This window comes from Acanthaster planci, linkage group LG19 (assembly GCF_054643075.1).
Source record: "Acanthaster planci isolate LZ-2023a linkage group LG19, COTS_SCS, whole genome shotgun sequence".
NCBI lineage: Eukaryota > Metazoa > Echinodermata > Asteroidea > Valvatida > Acanthasteridae > Acanthaster > Acanthaster planci.
In genome coordinates this window covers 4,290,742-4,309,355 of record NC_141795.1, presented here as the reverse complement: position 1 = coordinate 4,309,355, position 18,614 = coordinate 4,290,742, and the positions used below count along the sequence as shown (strand labels likewise).

The 18,614-nt window shown below is 38.4% G+C and overlaps 1 protein-coding gene across 4 annotated transcripts in view; it reads right to left on the bottom strand.

Moving 5' to 3' along the window:
• Nucleotides 1–4,631: 4,631 nt before the first annotated feature.
• LOC110978182 (uncharacterized) overlaps nt 4,632–18,614 on the bottom strand; it is a 32,501-nt gene continuing 18,518 nt past the window's right edge. For 3 of the 4 annotated variants that reach the window (XM_022233267.2, XM_022233007.2, XM_022233090.2), the window contains 2 exons: nt 12,019–12,067; nt 4,632–9,515 (listed from right to left, as the gene is read on the bottom strand). In XM_022233267.2, coding sequence (XP_022088959.2) covers nt 8,244–9,515; nt 12,019–12,067 — 1,321 coding nt within the window. In that variant the 3' untranslated portion in view covers nt 4,632–8,243. The remainder of the gene's footprint in view (nt 9,516–12,018; nt 12,068–18,614) is intronic. The other variant, XM_022233182.2, reaches the window with a different exon arrangement.

The window sequence follows — 18,614 nt, the reverse complement described above, 5'->3', positions numbered from 1 at the left end:
CAAGACAACCCCCTTGCATCTTTGATTTCTTTGAAATTCTTTCAAATTCTAAGGTTTACCCCTTAAGATTAATTTTAGTCAGAATTTTTTTTAAACTGTAAGACCAACTCTTTTAATTTTGGATTTCTTTGAAATTCTTTAAATTTCTACGGTTAACCCTTTGTAATTGATGGGCCAAAATTAAAACAGCAAGACTAACCCCTTGCAAATTTTATTTATTTTAATTTCTTTCAAATTTTAAGGTTAACCCCTGGAAATTTCATTTGGTCAAATTCAATTAAAATAGCAAGCCCAACCCCTTACAACTTTTTAAATTTTTTATTTCATATCTTCAGGTAAAAATTATTTAAAATGCGAAATTAACCGTTTTAACCTAAGATTTCTTACAAATTCTGAAGTTGATCCCTTGCAATTTATTCTGGGCAAATTTAATTAAAACAGCGTGACAACGCCTTGCATCAATGATTTCTTTGAAATTCTAAGATTTACCCCTTTAAATTAATTTTAGTCAAAATTATTTAAATCTGCAAGACCAACCCTTTTAATTTTGGATTTCTTTGAAATTCTTTTAAAAGTCTACGGTTAACCCCTTGCAAATGATTTTGGGCAAATTTAATTAAAACAACAAGACTAACCCCTTGCAAATTTCATTTTTAAAAATTTCTTTCAAATTCTAAGGTTAACCCCTGGCATTTTCTTTTGATCATATTCAATTAAAACAGCAAAACTAACCCCTTACAACTTTTTTTTTCATGTCTTCAGGTTAAAATTATTTGAAATGCAAGATCAACCGTTTCAACCTCAGAACTGATTCGGTCAAAATTAAAAAAGCAAGACAACTCCCTTGCATCTTTAAATTCCTTGAAATTTCTCTCAAATTCTAAGGTTGACCCCTGGCAATTTCTTTTGATCATATTCAATTAAAGCAACAAGACTAACCCCTTACAACTTTTTGAATTTTTTTTTTCATATCTTCAGGTTTAAATTATTTAAAATGCAAGATCAACCGTTTCAACCTAAGATTCCTTTGAGTTTCCTAAATATTCCTAAGTTGATCCCTTGCATTTTATTTGAGGCAAATTTAATTAAACAGCAAGACTAACCCCTTACAAATTTTGTTTGAATTTCTTTCAAATCATCAGTTTAAAATTACTTAAAATGCAAGATCAACCTTTTTAACATAAGATTTCCTTGAAATTCTTTAAAATTCCTCAGTTGATCCCCAGCAAATTAATTTGAGCAAAATTAATTAAAACAGCAAGACAACCCCCTTGCATCTTTGATTTCTTTGAAATTCTTTCAAATTCTAAGGTTAACCCCTTACGATTAATTTTAGTCAGAATTTTTTTAAACTGTAAGACCAACTCTTTTAATTTTGGATTTCTTTGAAATTCTTAAAATTTCTACGGTTAACCCTTTGCAATTGATTGACCAAAATTAAAACAGCAAGAGTAACCCCTTGCAAATTTCCTTTTTTAAAAATTTCTTTCAAATTTTAAGGTTAACCCCTGGCAATTTCTTTTGATCATATTCAATTAAAACAGCAAGACTAACCCCTTACAACTTAAATTTTTTTTTTATCTTCAGGTTAAAATTATTTAAAATGCAAGATCAACCGTTTCAACCTAAGATTCCTTTGAGTTTCCTTAATATTCTTAAGTTGATCCTTTGCACTTATTCTGGGCAAATTTAATTAAAACAGCAAGACTAACCCCTTACAACTTTGAAATTTTTTTTTTCAAATCATCAGATTAAAATTATTTAAATTGCAAGATCAGTCTTTTTAACATAAGATTTCCTTTAAATTCTTTAAATTCCTCAGTTGATCCCTCGCAATTTAATTTGAGCAAAATTAATTAAAACAGCAAGACAACCCCCTTGCATCTTTGATTTCTTTGAAATTCTTTCAAATTCTAAGGTTTATCCCTTGAAATTATTTTTAGTCAGAATTTCTTAAAACTGCAAGACCAACTCTTTTAACTTTGGATTTCTTTGAAATTCTTTAAATTTCTACGGTTAACCCCTTGTAATTGATTGGCCAAAATTAAAACAGCAAGACTAACCCCTTGCAAATTTTATTTATTTTAATTTCTTTCAAATTTTAAGGTCAACCCCTGGAAATTTCATTTGGTCAAATTCAATTAAAATAGCAAGCCCAACCCCTTACAACTTTTTAAATTTTTATTTCATATCTTCAGGTAAAAATTATTTAAAATGCGAAATTAACCGTTTTAACCTAAGATTTCTTACAAATTCTGAAGTTGATCCCTTGCAATTTATTCTGGGCAAATTTAATTAAAACAGCGTGACAACGCCTTGCATCTATGATTTCTTTGAAATTCTAAGAGTTACCCCTTTAAATTAATTTTAGTCAAAATTATTTAAATCTGCAAGACCAACCCTTTTAATTTTGGATTTCTTTGAAATTCTTTTAAAAGTCTACGGTTAACCCCTTGCAAATGATTTTGGGCAAATTTAATTAAAACAACAAGACTAACCCCTTGCAAATTTCATTTTTAAAATTTCTTTCAAATTCTAAGGTTAACCCCTGGCATTTTCTTTTGATCATATTCAATTAAAACAGCAAAACTAACCCCTTACAACTTAAAAATTTTTTTTTTCATATCTTCAGGTTAAAATTATTTGAAATGCAAGATCAACCGTTTCAACCTCAGATTCCTTTGAGTTTCCTAAATATTCTTAAGTTGATCCTTTGCATTTTATTTGAGGCAAATTTAATTAAAACAGCAAGACTAACCCCTTACAAATTTTGTTTGAATTTCTTTCAAATCATCAGGTTAAAATTATTTAAAATGCAAGATCAACCTTTTTAACATAAGATTTCCTTGAAATTTTTTAAAATTCCTCAGTTGATCCCCAGCAAATTAATTTGAGCAAAATTAATTAAAACAGCAAGACAACCCCTTTGCATCTTTGATTTCTTTGAAATTCTTTCAAATTCTAAGGTTTACCCCTTACGATTAATTTTAGTCAGAATTTTTTTTAAACTGTAAGACCAACTCTTTTAATTTTGGATTTCTTTGAAATTCTTAAAATTTCTACGGTTAACCCTTTGCAATTGATTGGCCAAAATTAAAACAGCAAGACTAACCCCTTGCAAATTTCATTTTTAAAAATTTCTTTCAAATTTTAAGGTTGACCCCTGGTATTTTCTTTTGATCATATTCAATTAAAACAGCAAGACTAACCCCTTACAACTTAAAATTTTTTTTTATATCTTCAGGTTAAAATTATTTAAAATGCAAGATCAACCGTTTTAACCTAAGATTCCTTTGAGTTTCCTTAATATTCTTAAGTTGATCCTTTGCACTTATTCTGGGCAAATTTAATTAAAACAGCAAGACTATCCCCTTACAACTTTGACAAATTTTTCTTCAAATCATCAGATTAAAATTATTTAAATTGCAAGATCAACCTTTTTAACATAAGATTTCCTTGAAATTCTTTAAAATTCCTCAGTTGATCCCCCGCAAATTAATTTGAGCAAAATTAATTAAAACAGCAAGACAACCCCCTTGCATCTTTGATTTCTTTGAAATTCTTTCAAATTCTAAGGTTTATCCCTTGAAATTATTTTTAGTCAGAATTTCTTAAAACTGCAAGACCAACTCTTTTAACTTTGGATTTCTTTGAAATTCTTTAAATTTCTACGGTTAACCCTTTGTAATTGATTGGCCAAAATTAAAACAGCAAGACTAACCCCTTGCAAATTTTATTTATTTTAATTTCTTTTAAATTTTAAGGTTAATCCCTGGGAATTTCATTTGGTCAATTTCAATTAAAATAGCAACAACTTTTTAAATTTTTTATTTCATATCTTCAGGTAAAAATTATTTAAAATGCAAAATTAACCGTTTTAACCTAAGATTTATTACAAATTCTGAAGTTGATCCCTTGCAATTTATTCTGGGCAAATTTAATTAAAACAGCGTGACAACGCCTTGCATCTATGATTTCTTTGAAATTCTAAGATTTACCCCTTTAAATTAATTTTAGTCAAAATTAATTAAATCTGCAAGACCAACCCTTTTAATTTTGGATTTTTTTGAAATTCTTTTAAAAGTCTACGGTTAACCCCTTGCAATTGATTTTGGGCAAATTTAATTAAAACAACAAGACTAACCCCTTTCCATCTTCGATTTCTTTGAAATTCTTTAAAATTCTAAGGTTATCCCCTTGCAATTTATTTTGGTGAAATTTAACAAGACTAAGCCACTGCAACTTTTAATTTTTTGAATTTCTTTAACTCTCCGAGGTTTACCCTGCAAATTGTTTTGGTCAAAATTAGTTAAAATTGCAAGACAGATCCATAACAAATTTGACTTATTCAAAATAATGTTTAAAATTCTTAGGTTGCCATTGGAGGGGGGACAAAATTATTAAAAACTGCAGGACTAACCCCTTGCAATTTTCATTTCTTTGAAAGTCTTTACAATTCTACTGACTGGCCCCATTAATTAATTTTGGTTAAAATCAATTAAATCAACAGCAGGACTAGCCCTTGTAAATTTGTCTGAAATTCTTTCGAATTCCTAGGCGACCCTTTGCAAACATTTGGTAAAAATTTAGCAAAATTTCAAGACCAAAAACTGGTCCACACTTGACATGAATCTGCCTCTTTATGACTTTCGGTTTTTATTTCTACGCAGCAGTTAAACATGACAAACATGTACAAGACATTGCACAATATTACCTTCATAATTAAAAGTAGTTCCCACTATTTTTGCTTATCACATGATTTTTAAACTTGGATGAATTAAATTAAAATTTGTGCTTCTAGTTGAACTGGACAATGAAATTTGGAGATTCAGCTGATAGAAAACACTGAAAACCGTGGTCACACAACTGAGAACCCAAATCCATATCCAGCTTCAAAACAACAAAACAATTCAATCTGATCAATGACATGATATTCACATTTCAAAGAGACTCCAAATTTCCTCTGGAAACCAGGATCCGTCTCCACAAAGCGAACACCTGAAAGTCTTTACAGCATGACAAAAAAGGATTAAAATCCCCCTCCAATAAAAATCCCCAAACAAAAGTTGTTCAGTGCAAATAATGAAGTGGCCAACCCGTTCAGGGTCGAGTGTGTTAACATAACCTCAAAACGCCCTCCTTATTTCTCCAACATACATACATGTAGATATTTAACAGGACCAACAATAAGGTGACTGTTACTTCTAACCACAGACCCATTCTTTAACCCTAACCCTCCTCAATCCTTCACCTGTTGGAGGACTGAGGAGTGTTAGGGTTAAGCTTTCCCTGCTCTACACAAGGGAAGTCCATGCGACTTACCATTTCAACTCTTCTTATCCAGAGTAATATAAATGTAACTACGATGTAAGTTAACTTGTAAGTACTGTAGAGACCACCTACAAACTCCACTCCACTAACATAGAGGATTCAATTTCTGAATTGGGTGAAAGGACACCCTTTTCAATGTTTCCCTCACTTCTTAATCATACAGGTAAGAGGCTTTGTCTGCCAGTACACTTAAAGAGTTGCTACATGTTTTCTTCCAACTGAGCGACGGATACATTTATACGTATAAGCAGAGCCAGGACGTACATGTAATAATATAGGCAAGTACGCTTTCAATTCAACGATTTCACTTCATTACTTTCAGTGACCACACCACTTTGACAACTTGGCCTTTATGCACATATTCCTTGTATGGTTGTTAATGCATGGCAAGACCATTTCCATACTACGACACCCGCAAATACCGCAGGAAACACAACTTGGATCAAGAAAGCTGAAACCGCTAACAGGCATGGTTCCCCACTTCCATTAACGTTACATTTTCTTCCTCCCTACCCAAAAAATATCCCTTCCAGCGATTCTTTTACACACATATATTTTGGAAGAATATTCTCCTTTTTCCAAAAAGATGCTCCATATTATCAAAACTATTCACAAATCAATACCTTCAAAAGGAAAATTCCTAAACTGTTGAAATCATTCTGTTTTCAACAACAAAATAAATTGGTGGACTTTTCATTTGTATCAAAGTTTCGACGTTAAACACATGGTTCATTCTCAAATCAAGGTGGAACCGTGTAAGCTGCATTGTTGAAGACCTCAGTCATTTATGAAAAAACAAAAAACAAAAACACACACACACTTACCTTACATACCTACTGTGGACATTCCTTTCTTTTCGTGCAGTTAAGAAAACTCAGTGAAAATACTCATTTTTCTTGAACTGGGAAGACGATTTTCAGCAGGCTTTTTGTACAAGGTTTCCTTGACTATTCCTCTTCCTTTTACGACGGATGACTCCTACCCCAAAATACCTTTAAACCCTTTTTCAGAGAAGGGGAAACGTCCTGTAAGTCCACAGAACGTCTTCCTTTCCTGCATCTGTGGACATCTTTTGTTCACAAGTCCATGCTAGGTACCGGTACATAAGGTAAGCGCACAAAGTACAAACGTTTCCAACACACACAAACAAATGTCTAGCATTAATGGGGTGACCTTGCAAACTAAGATGAACAGAAATACTTTGCTACCAAACTTACGCTACTCCACAAGCATGACTAGAGACGTCGCGTAGAAAACTATACTGTTGAGAACCGAACACGGCTACACTTGTTAGGACCAAATGTGAGACTAAGGCAAGGAGGCTATTAGAAAACAGAGTCCAGGGTCTGCCAAGAGCCATGGCATTAGACCTCATCAAGTCTACCTTTCTGCTGTGATTACAGGGAACTCAAGTAAGAACGTAACTACGACACTGACAATGTACATTTCCAGCCTACTAGTCTACTCAGCGAAAGGCCAAAGCATTATTTACATATTGCATACAAATTTACATCATGAAACATTTATCACAGCTACATACACGTACAATGTACATCTGCAAAACATTTTTACATCATGGTATTCGTTGCATTTGTCTATTTACAAAATAAGAGTGGAAATAAACATGCAGTGCTTGACAAGTCCGACTTGGAATAGAGATTTTCTCAATATGAAGTCATACATGATTCTAATGGCGGTACATGTACATGTATGTTTACTCCGTGTACATTTACAAAATGGAACAAAATTTTTAAAATGCCCAAACTCTGGAATGCAAAGTTAATAAAGCCAATGATGTTCCCCATTATGGAATATATCAATTTCTATACGACCACTGCCTTTGACAACTTGTCTTAGAAATTCTCCACATTGTAATTTTTGGGCAGAAAGATTAGAATATCAAGGTTCACTTTATATGATGTTGTACTTTAATCCGCACAGCACACTCAGTGCTGTCGCAGGACTTGAAAGAAAAAACAAGTCACAAATTGGATTGGTTGGGACTCAAACCCCTGACCTCAGGCATACAACAAGACAAGCTCGAAACTATACAGCAAGTAGCCCCAAAGTAACCGATTTTTAAGGGTACGGTGCAGTACAGATATGTACACGTATGCATGTAGTGGTATGCAAGTCCTATAGAGTACCGAAGTGTGACGTCACTGTGAACCAGAAAGTGCAGTGCAAACGAATGGAGTACACGCGCGTGTTGGTTCACGCGCTGGTCTGCGCTAATGCCTTTTACACACTAATTGTGTGCATGACGTATTCACTTTGGTACTTCTATGTCACATGACTTTCTGTTCCCTAGAGAAAGTGTACAATAAGCACTCTCATATCAGTTTTTGCTTGATAGTAATTTTACAGGTAAGTGCTTTATTTCATTTGTATGTAGTGGATTAATTTACTTGGCAATATTTTCAGACCTTTGATAAATTACTATACATTGTGCTACATCATGAATATTCACAGATACAATATGTACATTCCAAAGTAAAATGTCAGCGACACACCGTAGAGCCTACAACCCTCTTTTGTTTAACACCTAATGAGGACAGAATGGAATGTGCGAGTGTGCAAGTCACAGAGACAATTTGTTTTGTTGCACTCTCTGCATGTACATGTAGCTCTCTGTGAAGTTTCTTGAAAAAAACTTACTTTGGCACGCTTGGAACTTTGGTACCATGGGATTCTGAAAAAAAGAGAGCTTTCAAAACCGAAGGAGGCTTTGAGCAGGGTTTTTGGATGCCATGCATGGACAGAAAAAGACAGTGAACAAATGCCAACAAAATTTCTCCACAAATTCGTGATGAATGACAAATCTTATTTACACTCTCCTTTGATTCCAACAACCAAGGGTTGTCTGATCTGTGCCAATGCTCTCTACAATTGATATCTGACCCTGAAACCTTTCATCTTTCAGTGTTGTTGACCCTCCTCGTAGGGATACCAGTGCCCCGAGGTAGCTTGCTGGCACCCCTGCCACGGACAGGCATAGCAATCCTGCTGCCTCGGGGTTGCTGCTGCTGCTGCTCTCGGGTCTTGGGAGATGCTGGTGGCGTGGCCTGCTCCTCTTCAGATGATTGTCTGTCTGGAGATCTGGAGGGGCAGTCCCGAGCCAAGCCTGGTGGTGACTGCTTCCGGCGGGCAAACTGACCAGTTGGGATGGGACCAGCTTTTGGGGCTGATTGTTCTACTCTTTTGACAGATTGTGGTTGCTGCAGGCCAGAGGGCTTTGTAGAAACCCCATTCTGCATGGGGACTGGGTTGGAGTTGGCATCTATGACAGCTGGCCTGGTGGTGACAACTCTTCCGCCTAAAGCCTGCTCCTGTTTAGTTGCAGAAGTGGTACCCTTGGCCATCGGGACAAGTGATGGGATCTTTGGAAGCAGACTGCCATTCTCAACCTGTGGCTGGATATCCTTCTGGACCTGCCCTGAAGATCCCCTCGGGAGCAAACCTGAAGCCTTCCCTGTCAGCTGCCTATTTGGCATCATGCGGATCTCTTTAGGCTTGGGGATTCCCTCGGTGCTGCCATTGATCTCCTGCATACCTTTTTGCTGGAGCTCCAGTGACCCCTGCTGGCCCCTGGACTGCTGTTTCTGGGGAATCCCCGTGCTCCTGGGCTGCTGGGGCTGGGGCAACTGTCGCTTGAGGGGACCTCCTCTCCGATCCTCAGCGAGCTGGCTTCCTTCATCTGGCTGTGACCCCTCAGACAGGAGACTGTCCTGAGATCCCGCTAACTTGGATTTGTAGGAGGTGGGCTGCGTCAGCTTGGATCTGCTAACTTGCTTCTTGGAACCACCTGCTCTCTGACTGGTTCCTCCAGTGGTTCCCTTGTGGCTTGGAGAGGATAGCATCATTTGGGATGCTTGGCTACTTGCCGTATCGGTATGTTGGGAATCGGATGGACAGTTGGAAAGCTTGACTGTGGCCTCCTTGACAGGACTCGTGGGAATCTTGCTCATCAGGGCCTTTCTTGGTTGTACCCTCTCTGGGGATCCCTGGCTGGAGGGTGGACTGACGCTGCCTTGAAGGTGCTGTCTGGTCTCGGGTAGGGATGTCTCCATCGAATCTGGTAGCTGGGATAGCGAGGGCTCTGGGGATGAGGTTGGGGAGCGGCCTACTTTTAGGGGACTCCCCTGGAGGGAAGTCCCATTGGATGCCTTCTCCAACTCACTTACCTGTGTAAGAGAAAAAAAAAGTTGATGAGACTCAGTAATTGTTCCAAGAACTAACTTCAGCACTGGTTTCATGTCGCTTGTTTTGAACACTAAATACGTATATCAGTGACAAAAACCATCTATCTAAATTAATGAACGCAGGTTAAACCATCTTCTTGAAAGTTCTCAAGTGATACATTTACATAAATATCTCAAATTTGATCTTCAAAGTATTGGTAACTACAAAAAAACCCAAATTCATCAATGCAGGAATTAGTTCAATACTAAATCCAGTTCAATAGGTTAATTTAGTGCTTCATTTAAGACTGCCATAAAATTGCTTCATTGAATTTTCATGCGAAAGTGATCATGTTCCATCAAATGTAGAGAACATTTGTTTTTGGTTTGTTCCAGATTTGTTTGAAGCATGGTGATGAACTGGCTTTAGTATTTCACTTCAGTGTCTGTTAGTTTCCAAACGCACAGCAAAACAAGCCAACTAAGGTGTTAGTTCACAGAAAAGGAGAACTGAATGCAGAGAAAAAGGAGATAAAATTTCAATAAAGCTGGACTGAGGCACCGATATCAAAATTGCCAAGGTACATGTATGAGTGGATTAATACATGTACATGTCCAGATATGTATGATGTAATGCACTGGCTATAAAACTAATGATAAAAATGTACACTGTATGCCGGTATCAATATAACCACACCAACAGCCAACTAGCGTAGGACTAGTGATGCAGTAAACAACCTCTTATTATAGTCATTTTTGTTTACTTGAGCTGTGGCAACTGAAGTGAATAACAAACAACAAAACAACTACAATGTGTAATGTAAAATGTAAAGAAAAATCCCTGAATAAATTAGATCTCATCTTCCGTCCATGGTAAATAATATACATGTAAGGTTGGTAACAACTGTCAGCATTATAAATCATTTTTAAACAGGAGATGAATTCTGCTGAAAAACTGTGAACAATCCTTCATTTTTTGTTTTGTTTGACTAGATCCTCTTAAATCTATCAGGCATGGCTCTGTGGGATTTTGAAGGGTTTTGTAGGATTGGTGAATGCAGCTCCCTAGTGTTGGGCTCCTGCAGTGTTGGATTTTGAAGGATTCAGTGTCATACAGTTCCCAAATTAAAACAAACACAAATATCAACTCAAGACCATGCATTATCCATACAATCAAAAGTTTCTGAATATTCAGAAACCTACAACACAGCCAACAAGCAGATGCAAAAGATCTCATCCCTTCGTCAAACAATCACACAGTGATTTGTTCCACTTACACCTTGGCTTTTCAACCTGATGCCTTTTAATCCTGAGGTTGAATACACAGAATAGGATCTGCCTGTAACTGTGCAAATGTAATCGTGGTAATAACAGAGTAAACTGCACTCTTCATTAAGGAAACTACGGGGTAATATCCTCCCTGCCGACAGGTGCTTCTAGTGAAGGTCAGTGTGGGATTTCATCTATGTGACTGCACTTGTGATTAATGACTCACTGTTTTTCAAGTGTTTTGTAATCCATAATTGAAAAGAAAAAACTGCAAATCTCACTTTGAAGAAATTAAAGACCACAATAACAAATCAACTGGTACAAAAATTGAAGTGCAATGCAGCCAAGAATCTGATCCTGATTCATCAGTACACAAAGAAATCGACTTATTTTGAGTGTCTGCAAATAATCATTATTATGATATCAAGTGATGTTGTGACTTCCAGATCTTCTGAAACAATGTACATGTAATATGGAATAGATGCTTTGCCACTACATGGCATGTACATGTATGTTGTATAAACTTTCACAAGTTTAACCAAGTTCAACTTGTGTTGTGCCTCACATGTACATACATGTATGTGGCTTTTGTGCCTTTGAACAAATTTCAAGCTACAAGTACATCACATTTCATGTAATTTGCCGAGGTGAAACTAGCCTTTCCCCAATCTCAGAGCTTTGTCTCTGTCTTTACTCATGTATAGCTCCATGATCGGTTTTAAATATTTACTGTTGAAACTAGCATTTTAGCCTTGTATTGGACAAATTTGAGGTTTCCATAATATCCTGGAGCAGCACTGAGCGCAAGGATCTCCACTAAAGTGGAATGAAGTCTGAAAACTCCATTTAAAGACGGAGACAATGTGGAAATTTGCCCCCCTCCCCAACACTCATACCATATGCCACCTTCTGTCCCATGTGAGTAAGCCGCATAGCGCCCTCTATCATCCCTGCATGAAGCTGTTGCAACTGCTACAGTACAATGTGAAAGTGACACTAATGGTATTCTAACTACGTGTACATGAACATCTCTCTGAACTCGCAGTTCGCTTTACTTCTGAAGCCCATGGCCTAATGCAAAACCACCCAACAAATTCACTGACACCAACTACATGACTTCTGAGACACAATATGTATTACACAATACAACCATGACAACGGTTCAAACATAACAGTAAAATGCCATGCCGTGAAATGCCTTTTCATCAAGCACTGCAAGGATGTTAACAATCTCTACCTTGAGGCTATGGAGTCGAATATATTCCTCATACGCAGCCTTTATCTTACTATGGGAAACAACAAGTCAGACAAAAAAAGGATCGAGGAATTAGTAATGGGCAAATCATTCAATGAGTCTCTTCCTGAAAGGTTAGGTTTGTTCAGTGATGAAAAACATGTACACGTATACACTTGTACAATACAATATGAGGGTTAACATCAAGATACAATCGACATTGTCAGGGGTAGGGGGTATTAGTACCATGTCAGGGGTCAGGGGGTATTAGTACCATGTCAGGGGTAGGGGGGTATTAGTACCATGTCAGGGGTAGGGGGTATTAGTACCATGTCAGGGGTCAGGGGGGTATTAGTACCATGTCAGGGGTGGGGGGGGTATTAGTACCATGTCAGGGGTAGGGGGTATTAGTACCATGTCAGGGGTCGGGGGGTATTAGTACCATGTCAGGGGTCGGGGGGTATTAGTACCATGTCAGGGGTCGGGGGGTATTAGTACCATGTCAGGGGTCAGGGGGTATTAGTACCATGTCAGGGGTCAGGGGGTATTAGTACCATGTCAGGGGTCGGGGTATTAGTACCATGTCAGGGGTCGGGGGGTATTAGTACCATGTCAGGGGTCAGGGGGTATTAGTACCATGTCAGGGGTAGGGGGTATTAGTACCATGTCAGGGGTCAGGGGGTATTAGTACCATGTCAGGGGGTATTAGTACCATGTCAGGGGTCAGGGGGTATTAGTACCATGTCAGGGGTCAGGGGGTATTAGTACCATGTCAGGGGTCAGGGGTCAGGGGGTATTAGTACCATGTCTTACAAGGTGGGCACAAATGTGAATCATACAGAAATGCATGCATTTTAAAAAATGCACTACATGCTGCATGTCTCTACTCCATGTAGAATGCAACCTCTAATTTTAGAAAAAAATGAGAATGCAAAATAATGAACGCTTCTTTACATGTAACAGCAGTTGTCTACCAACTCATGACGAGCAGGTGGCACGATAGATTGGCAGGCCGATGTGAGTCTTGCATGAATGTTCTTGCAGCACAATTCAAAGAAAAATTAGAAATCAATGCGGGCGATTCACAACAGTGCGCCTCCAAGAGTCAGCAACGTGTTGACCAATCACAGTGTGCAAAATCTGTCGACCCTTTCCAAACGCACATTGGGTCGACAGATTTTGCCCACTGTGATTGGTCAACGCGTCGCAAACTCTTGGAGGCGCACTATTGTGAAATGTCGTATTCTTTGCAAAATGCCCAGGCATATTTTTAGTCATTTGAATCTGGTCTTATAGAGATCCTATTCTCCGGTAAAAGGACAATTTCAGTCAATCACATCAGACAAATTAAAAAAAAAATGCTTCTGGGGTAATTTGATGTCAATGACATGGTTCCAGCATGAATTTATGACGACATTAATTGTGGGGAGTTTCAGAACTGAGGTTCATAAACTCAACAAAGACAAAATGGCAAAGTCACAATGACAGCTATCTGTACATGGACTGCAGACAACTATGAAGGATTGATGGAGTTTGTAACATTTCCATTTATGTATTGTGTGTTGTACATGGACATGGACGCATGGCATGCAGAGAGTTTCAAATGAAACCTACATGTACATACCATCAGGATAGGATACTGCACATGTATATGACTAGTACACATGCAAAACCATACAACGCCAACACACAAGACGAAAAATACGTACAAGCATGTACAAACTTACGGTAGACAGTTTGGGATTACTTATTTTGTGTGGTCATTGTACCAAATCCATATCACTGCATCTCACCACTATGACATGAGACGTAAGCAATGTACATGGACACATTGCTAACAGTGTGCCTGATACTACACAACATGTTAAAGAATTTTCTGTTGGTATTTTTCTTCCACCACATCTCCTGTTTATTGATGGAAATTTCTTATCTGGAACTCAACAGCAATGACTGGTTTTATACACAAATGCAGACACTCAACATCAACATTCCATGTTGAAGGTTTTAGTTTAGAAACTAACCAACATTACTACATGTACAGTATGAAAAATGGCTCACACATGAACTGGTGCGACACAAACACAAATATGACCTTCAGAACACAGGGTACAAGACTTCTTTCTATTGTTCACACAAAGAGTAACTAATACTTTCCATTAGAATAATCTTCAAAAGTGAATGCATAAAATGGTAGACTCTGATTAACCGCAGCACAGTTTGGAAAAGTCTGGTGTGTGCGAGGGACTCCATACTCGGTATTTCTCAGTATCTGTAAGCTACGGAGAGTTAAGACGGCACCAAACTGCCTGATGAACCCTAAGAATTCTCTATATCACTAGACATGTGGCACGGCACCAAGTCGGCATTTGGACTCGACACGACAAGGAAATAACATTTTAGCTCTCTAGTTTTTACTTCCTGTTCACTTTCTCCATGCTGACTTCATAACCCAACTACACCATAGTTTCTCTACCCAGCCATACTGTGAACAAGACATGGTGGATATGACTGTATCCTTACTCACAAGGCAAAGTTTTCTTTTTCAGTTTATTGACAGCCATGTAGCTAATTACTTATTAATATCAAAGAACAACCACAGCATTTCTGATACAAGTATCCAGTAGATACATTGATATTTGCCAACTTTTTGATTTGAAGCCGCTTCATTCACATTCATTGTTATTGTTTTAATTCCTAAACTTCAATCCATGTATCTATTTTCCCTGTCTGGCCAACCCAACTCCTTGAGTTCTACTAGATTTTGATGTAGCTTCAGAACTGATTGACTTCGACATGCATGCAAGTCCTTACATTTAAGTTTTGTTGAAGAGTAAAGTTGGATTTGGCAAACCAGAATGGTTCCAAGCTAAGATGCTACACTTGAATACAGCTTAGATCACCCGTTTCCTTAAAAAAGTAGGAACTCCATTTCAACCTTCAATGATAACACGCCAGGCCCTTAAAGCACAGAGCAACAAGCCTCACACGGAATAACACTTGACATCAGCACAGGCTTTAGTGTTTGAACCAATGGATGGCCACACTCGTACAAGATGTCTACACCTACATGCATGCACACTAAACTAATCAGAGCGGCAACAACTTTTCCCAGGATTATCACCGTCATATCTACTAGAACTGAACTGGTACTACCATGGTTGATGATGACAATAACCTGTACATGTATGTACACACACTTTAGGGTATGTGGAAATGGGCGACATGATGGGGACTGGACCAGGTGGGTGAGTTAGGTGTTGGGTAGAATACATGTACATGTACATGTAGGGTGGAGTGAGCTACATGGTGGATGGGACTTGGGTGGGTTGGGTAGGAGTGGGCTGAGGGCAGCATGGGGGAGGTTGTGGCTACTAACGTGTGAATGATCACAGGCAGGATGGCACACACAAAAATGATGGCAGTCTTTGAGCAAAGTTGTAAAGGAACAAATTTATTCCAAACAAATTTGTACCATTCTTTAAAAAAAAAAGCCACACTCGTGCGCCTTCCCTCACAAAATGGGTAACATTTCTCAGCACTCCATACCAGCATGCTACCACCATGTACAGTACATGCACATACATCATGCCTCAAGCAAACCGAATACATGTACATGCACCTGCCTGACCTGTCCTATCCTACATCCTGTCTAAAGTCAAACACTACAATGTATAACTCCAACCTGCTATTTCCAGAAATAGGCTTACCGCACATGTACATGAATGTTCACACAGGTGAACAGCACATATGCAATATTGATTTACTCCTGCCTGTACTCCTATGAACATGTACATATACCACTATGCATATGTACAGTGTACCTGCACATAGACCTGTACATGGGAAACAATTACCGTTAGGGCCAATTTCATCCAATTAGTAACAACTAACAAATGGCTATGTTAACCATAAACTTATGCTTAGCGGCAGGTGGACAGCCAAAACGTAAAATCAGGCATGTACACGTCCTGTACATTAGAGTGAAATGCTTTCAAGTCTGATATTCAGGAAGCGTGATCTTATTTCCTAAAGTGGGTCAGTCAGGGTCAATGCAACCTGTGCCCGACCAGTGAACCTGTAGTGGTTGGAATCCTTTGTTCCTGCCTGAATATGCAGAGCTGAACCAAATTCAGCTCTTGGGTTACGAGAAAAGATGGATCCCTCAATTTGTATCCGGCTGATAAAAATGCACCTACATTGTAATTAGTTATGTTACTGGTACAAGGGAAGAGCAGGTATAAATCTCCTGGTTTGCTGAGCAGAAAAATACGGCTGAGCAGGAAGTGAAATATAAAAATCAGCAGGTAATGATTCAACAGCAATATGATGTCAGCTGATATTTGGACTGACCCCTTTTTTGGTAAGCAAATATTTCCAGTGCTTACTCAGCACAATTCCAATTAACCCATACGTATACGAACAGCTTCCGAAGCAAGTCGCTTGAAGCTGTCAACAGCTGGCTGCTTAGCCAGCATGTGATTGCCATCAGGCATATACATGTACAGAACAGGTATTCACCTGAGCCCTTTAAAAATTATGACTCAGCACTTTCTCATTTGAAGATTTTATAGCATTGAGGTACATGTACATGTATTAACATATGGGATCCAGCCCTGTGACAGATGACGGAATATTTGCATTGAGTACAAACTGCAGAGACATCCAGGGGAAAACAACTATTACAGTTCAGTTTCCCAGCTGTTGGCAATCTCTGTGCTGGGTCTCCATGCATTCAAAGACTACTGATGACTCAACACTTTGGCGTTAATGACCCATGCAGTGAAATGAGGGATCCAGAACTTAATCAGAGGCTGATGTCCACAGACGATGACTGATTGATAACGTGTGACCTATTTCTCCTGAAAAAAAAAAAATCCAGGTTTTGGCATCCGAATTGGATTAAGAAGTTTAAAACTTTACAGTGGGCTAGAGTTCTTGGCCTAATGAGATAGTTTTTACAGTGTCGCAGTTCTGCAAAATCCTTACCCAATGGATGATCATAAACATGTTTGTATGGTGTCTGCACAAGCAACAGCTCGCTACATGAATTGTTAAGAGTGAAATTTGTGAGCAAACCCTGCGTGGGATAAGAGGATGATGCTGAGTGATTACTCACATGAGACTCAATGTGTGAAACACACTGCATGCGCATGCTGTTCTATGATGTGAAATGCAAGCAACTTATTTTCATCTGAATGTGTACAAAAGGCACCCATTTTTGAGAGGGGAGAGGAAACATGGTACCAATGTCACTCAAAAGCTATTCGCTTCTTGTTCTGTCTCTACTGAGGTCTACAATGATACATGTACATATGTGGATCTGAACAGAATCCATCGTTGGATGACCCAACGTCAGAATCCATCGTTGGATGACCCAACGTCAGAATCCATCGTTGGATGACCCAACGTCAGAATCCATCGTTGGATGACCCAACGTCAGAATCCATCGTTGAAGCCCAATGGTTCTTTGCTTACAGCAGGCAGAGCAATAAAAAATCAACCCTAATTTGACCTCGTCTGCTGTAGGCCTGGTGGACAGGACCAAAACAGACTTCAAGTCCACACTGTGTTGCTTTTCTCGCATGGGGTTCAGAACCACACTAGTCCACATCACAGCTTCGCAGCCTCCCCTGTCATATGAGTTATTTTCCCCTCTCTATCTTGATTGACACCTGCTCCGCTTGTTAATCCAGGGCTTAAGATCAAGCTGAAGAGATCCGGATCTAATTGCTCCTAGCTACTTGAGACGTGTAAAAATAATTTGATCTAATGCACCAACAGCGATTTCATGAGAACAGCTTGTAATGGGTTAAGATATGGCTATCCTGGACTGAAGAGCACAAACACGGCATTTGCTCATGTGTACACACGCATACTGTTTTACATACAAAGTGTGGACATTCCTTTGCTCTCCTGTGGTTAAGGAAAATGCTCCTTTTTCTCCAATTAGGATAACTCCTTCGAGCTGGATTTTTGATGATGATTTCCTGGACTGTTCCTCTTCATTTGGCCATGGATAACCTTGACCCCGACAATGAACATGCCTCTGAAACTGTTTTTCAGAGAGGGGAAAACATTGTGTGGACGTGTGTGAGTCCACACAACACCATTGCACCCTACATTATGTGGACTTCTTTTGTGCAGAGGTCCACACTACGTATGCCATGCCTGCAAACACTCACCCGCATGTGCTTGGAAGTTTCATGTACACGTCTGCTGTTCTGAAGAAAGTACACTTACACTTCATTGTGCATGCATTCAAACATGTACACTTGCAATGACATTGGAAATGTACAGTATTCCTAAAATAGAGTTTTATACACGGAGGTCTCTCAGCATTTTTTTACTTCAATTTTTACTTCAATCTGCTGCGTCGTATTTTGACCATATTTGGATCAGCACATTTCCAAGTTTTAAACATTTTGCACACACGCACCTGTTTAATGTACACAGGTGCAATGTTCCTACACAGATGGTGCTCAATGAGAGATATCTACATGTATACCTGTACATCAAGAGATGATCTGAACGATGAAGGACTAAACTTGGAAAACGTTTTGATGCACTTCCTTAAGTAAATCTAATATTGCTTCCCTACA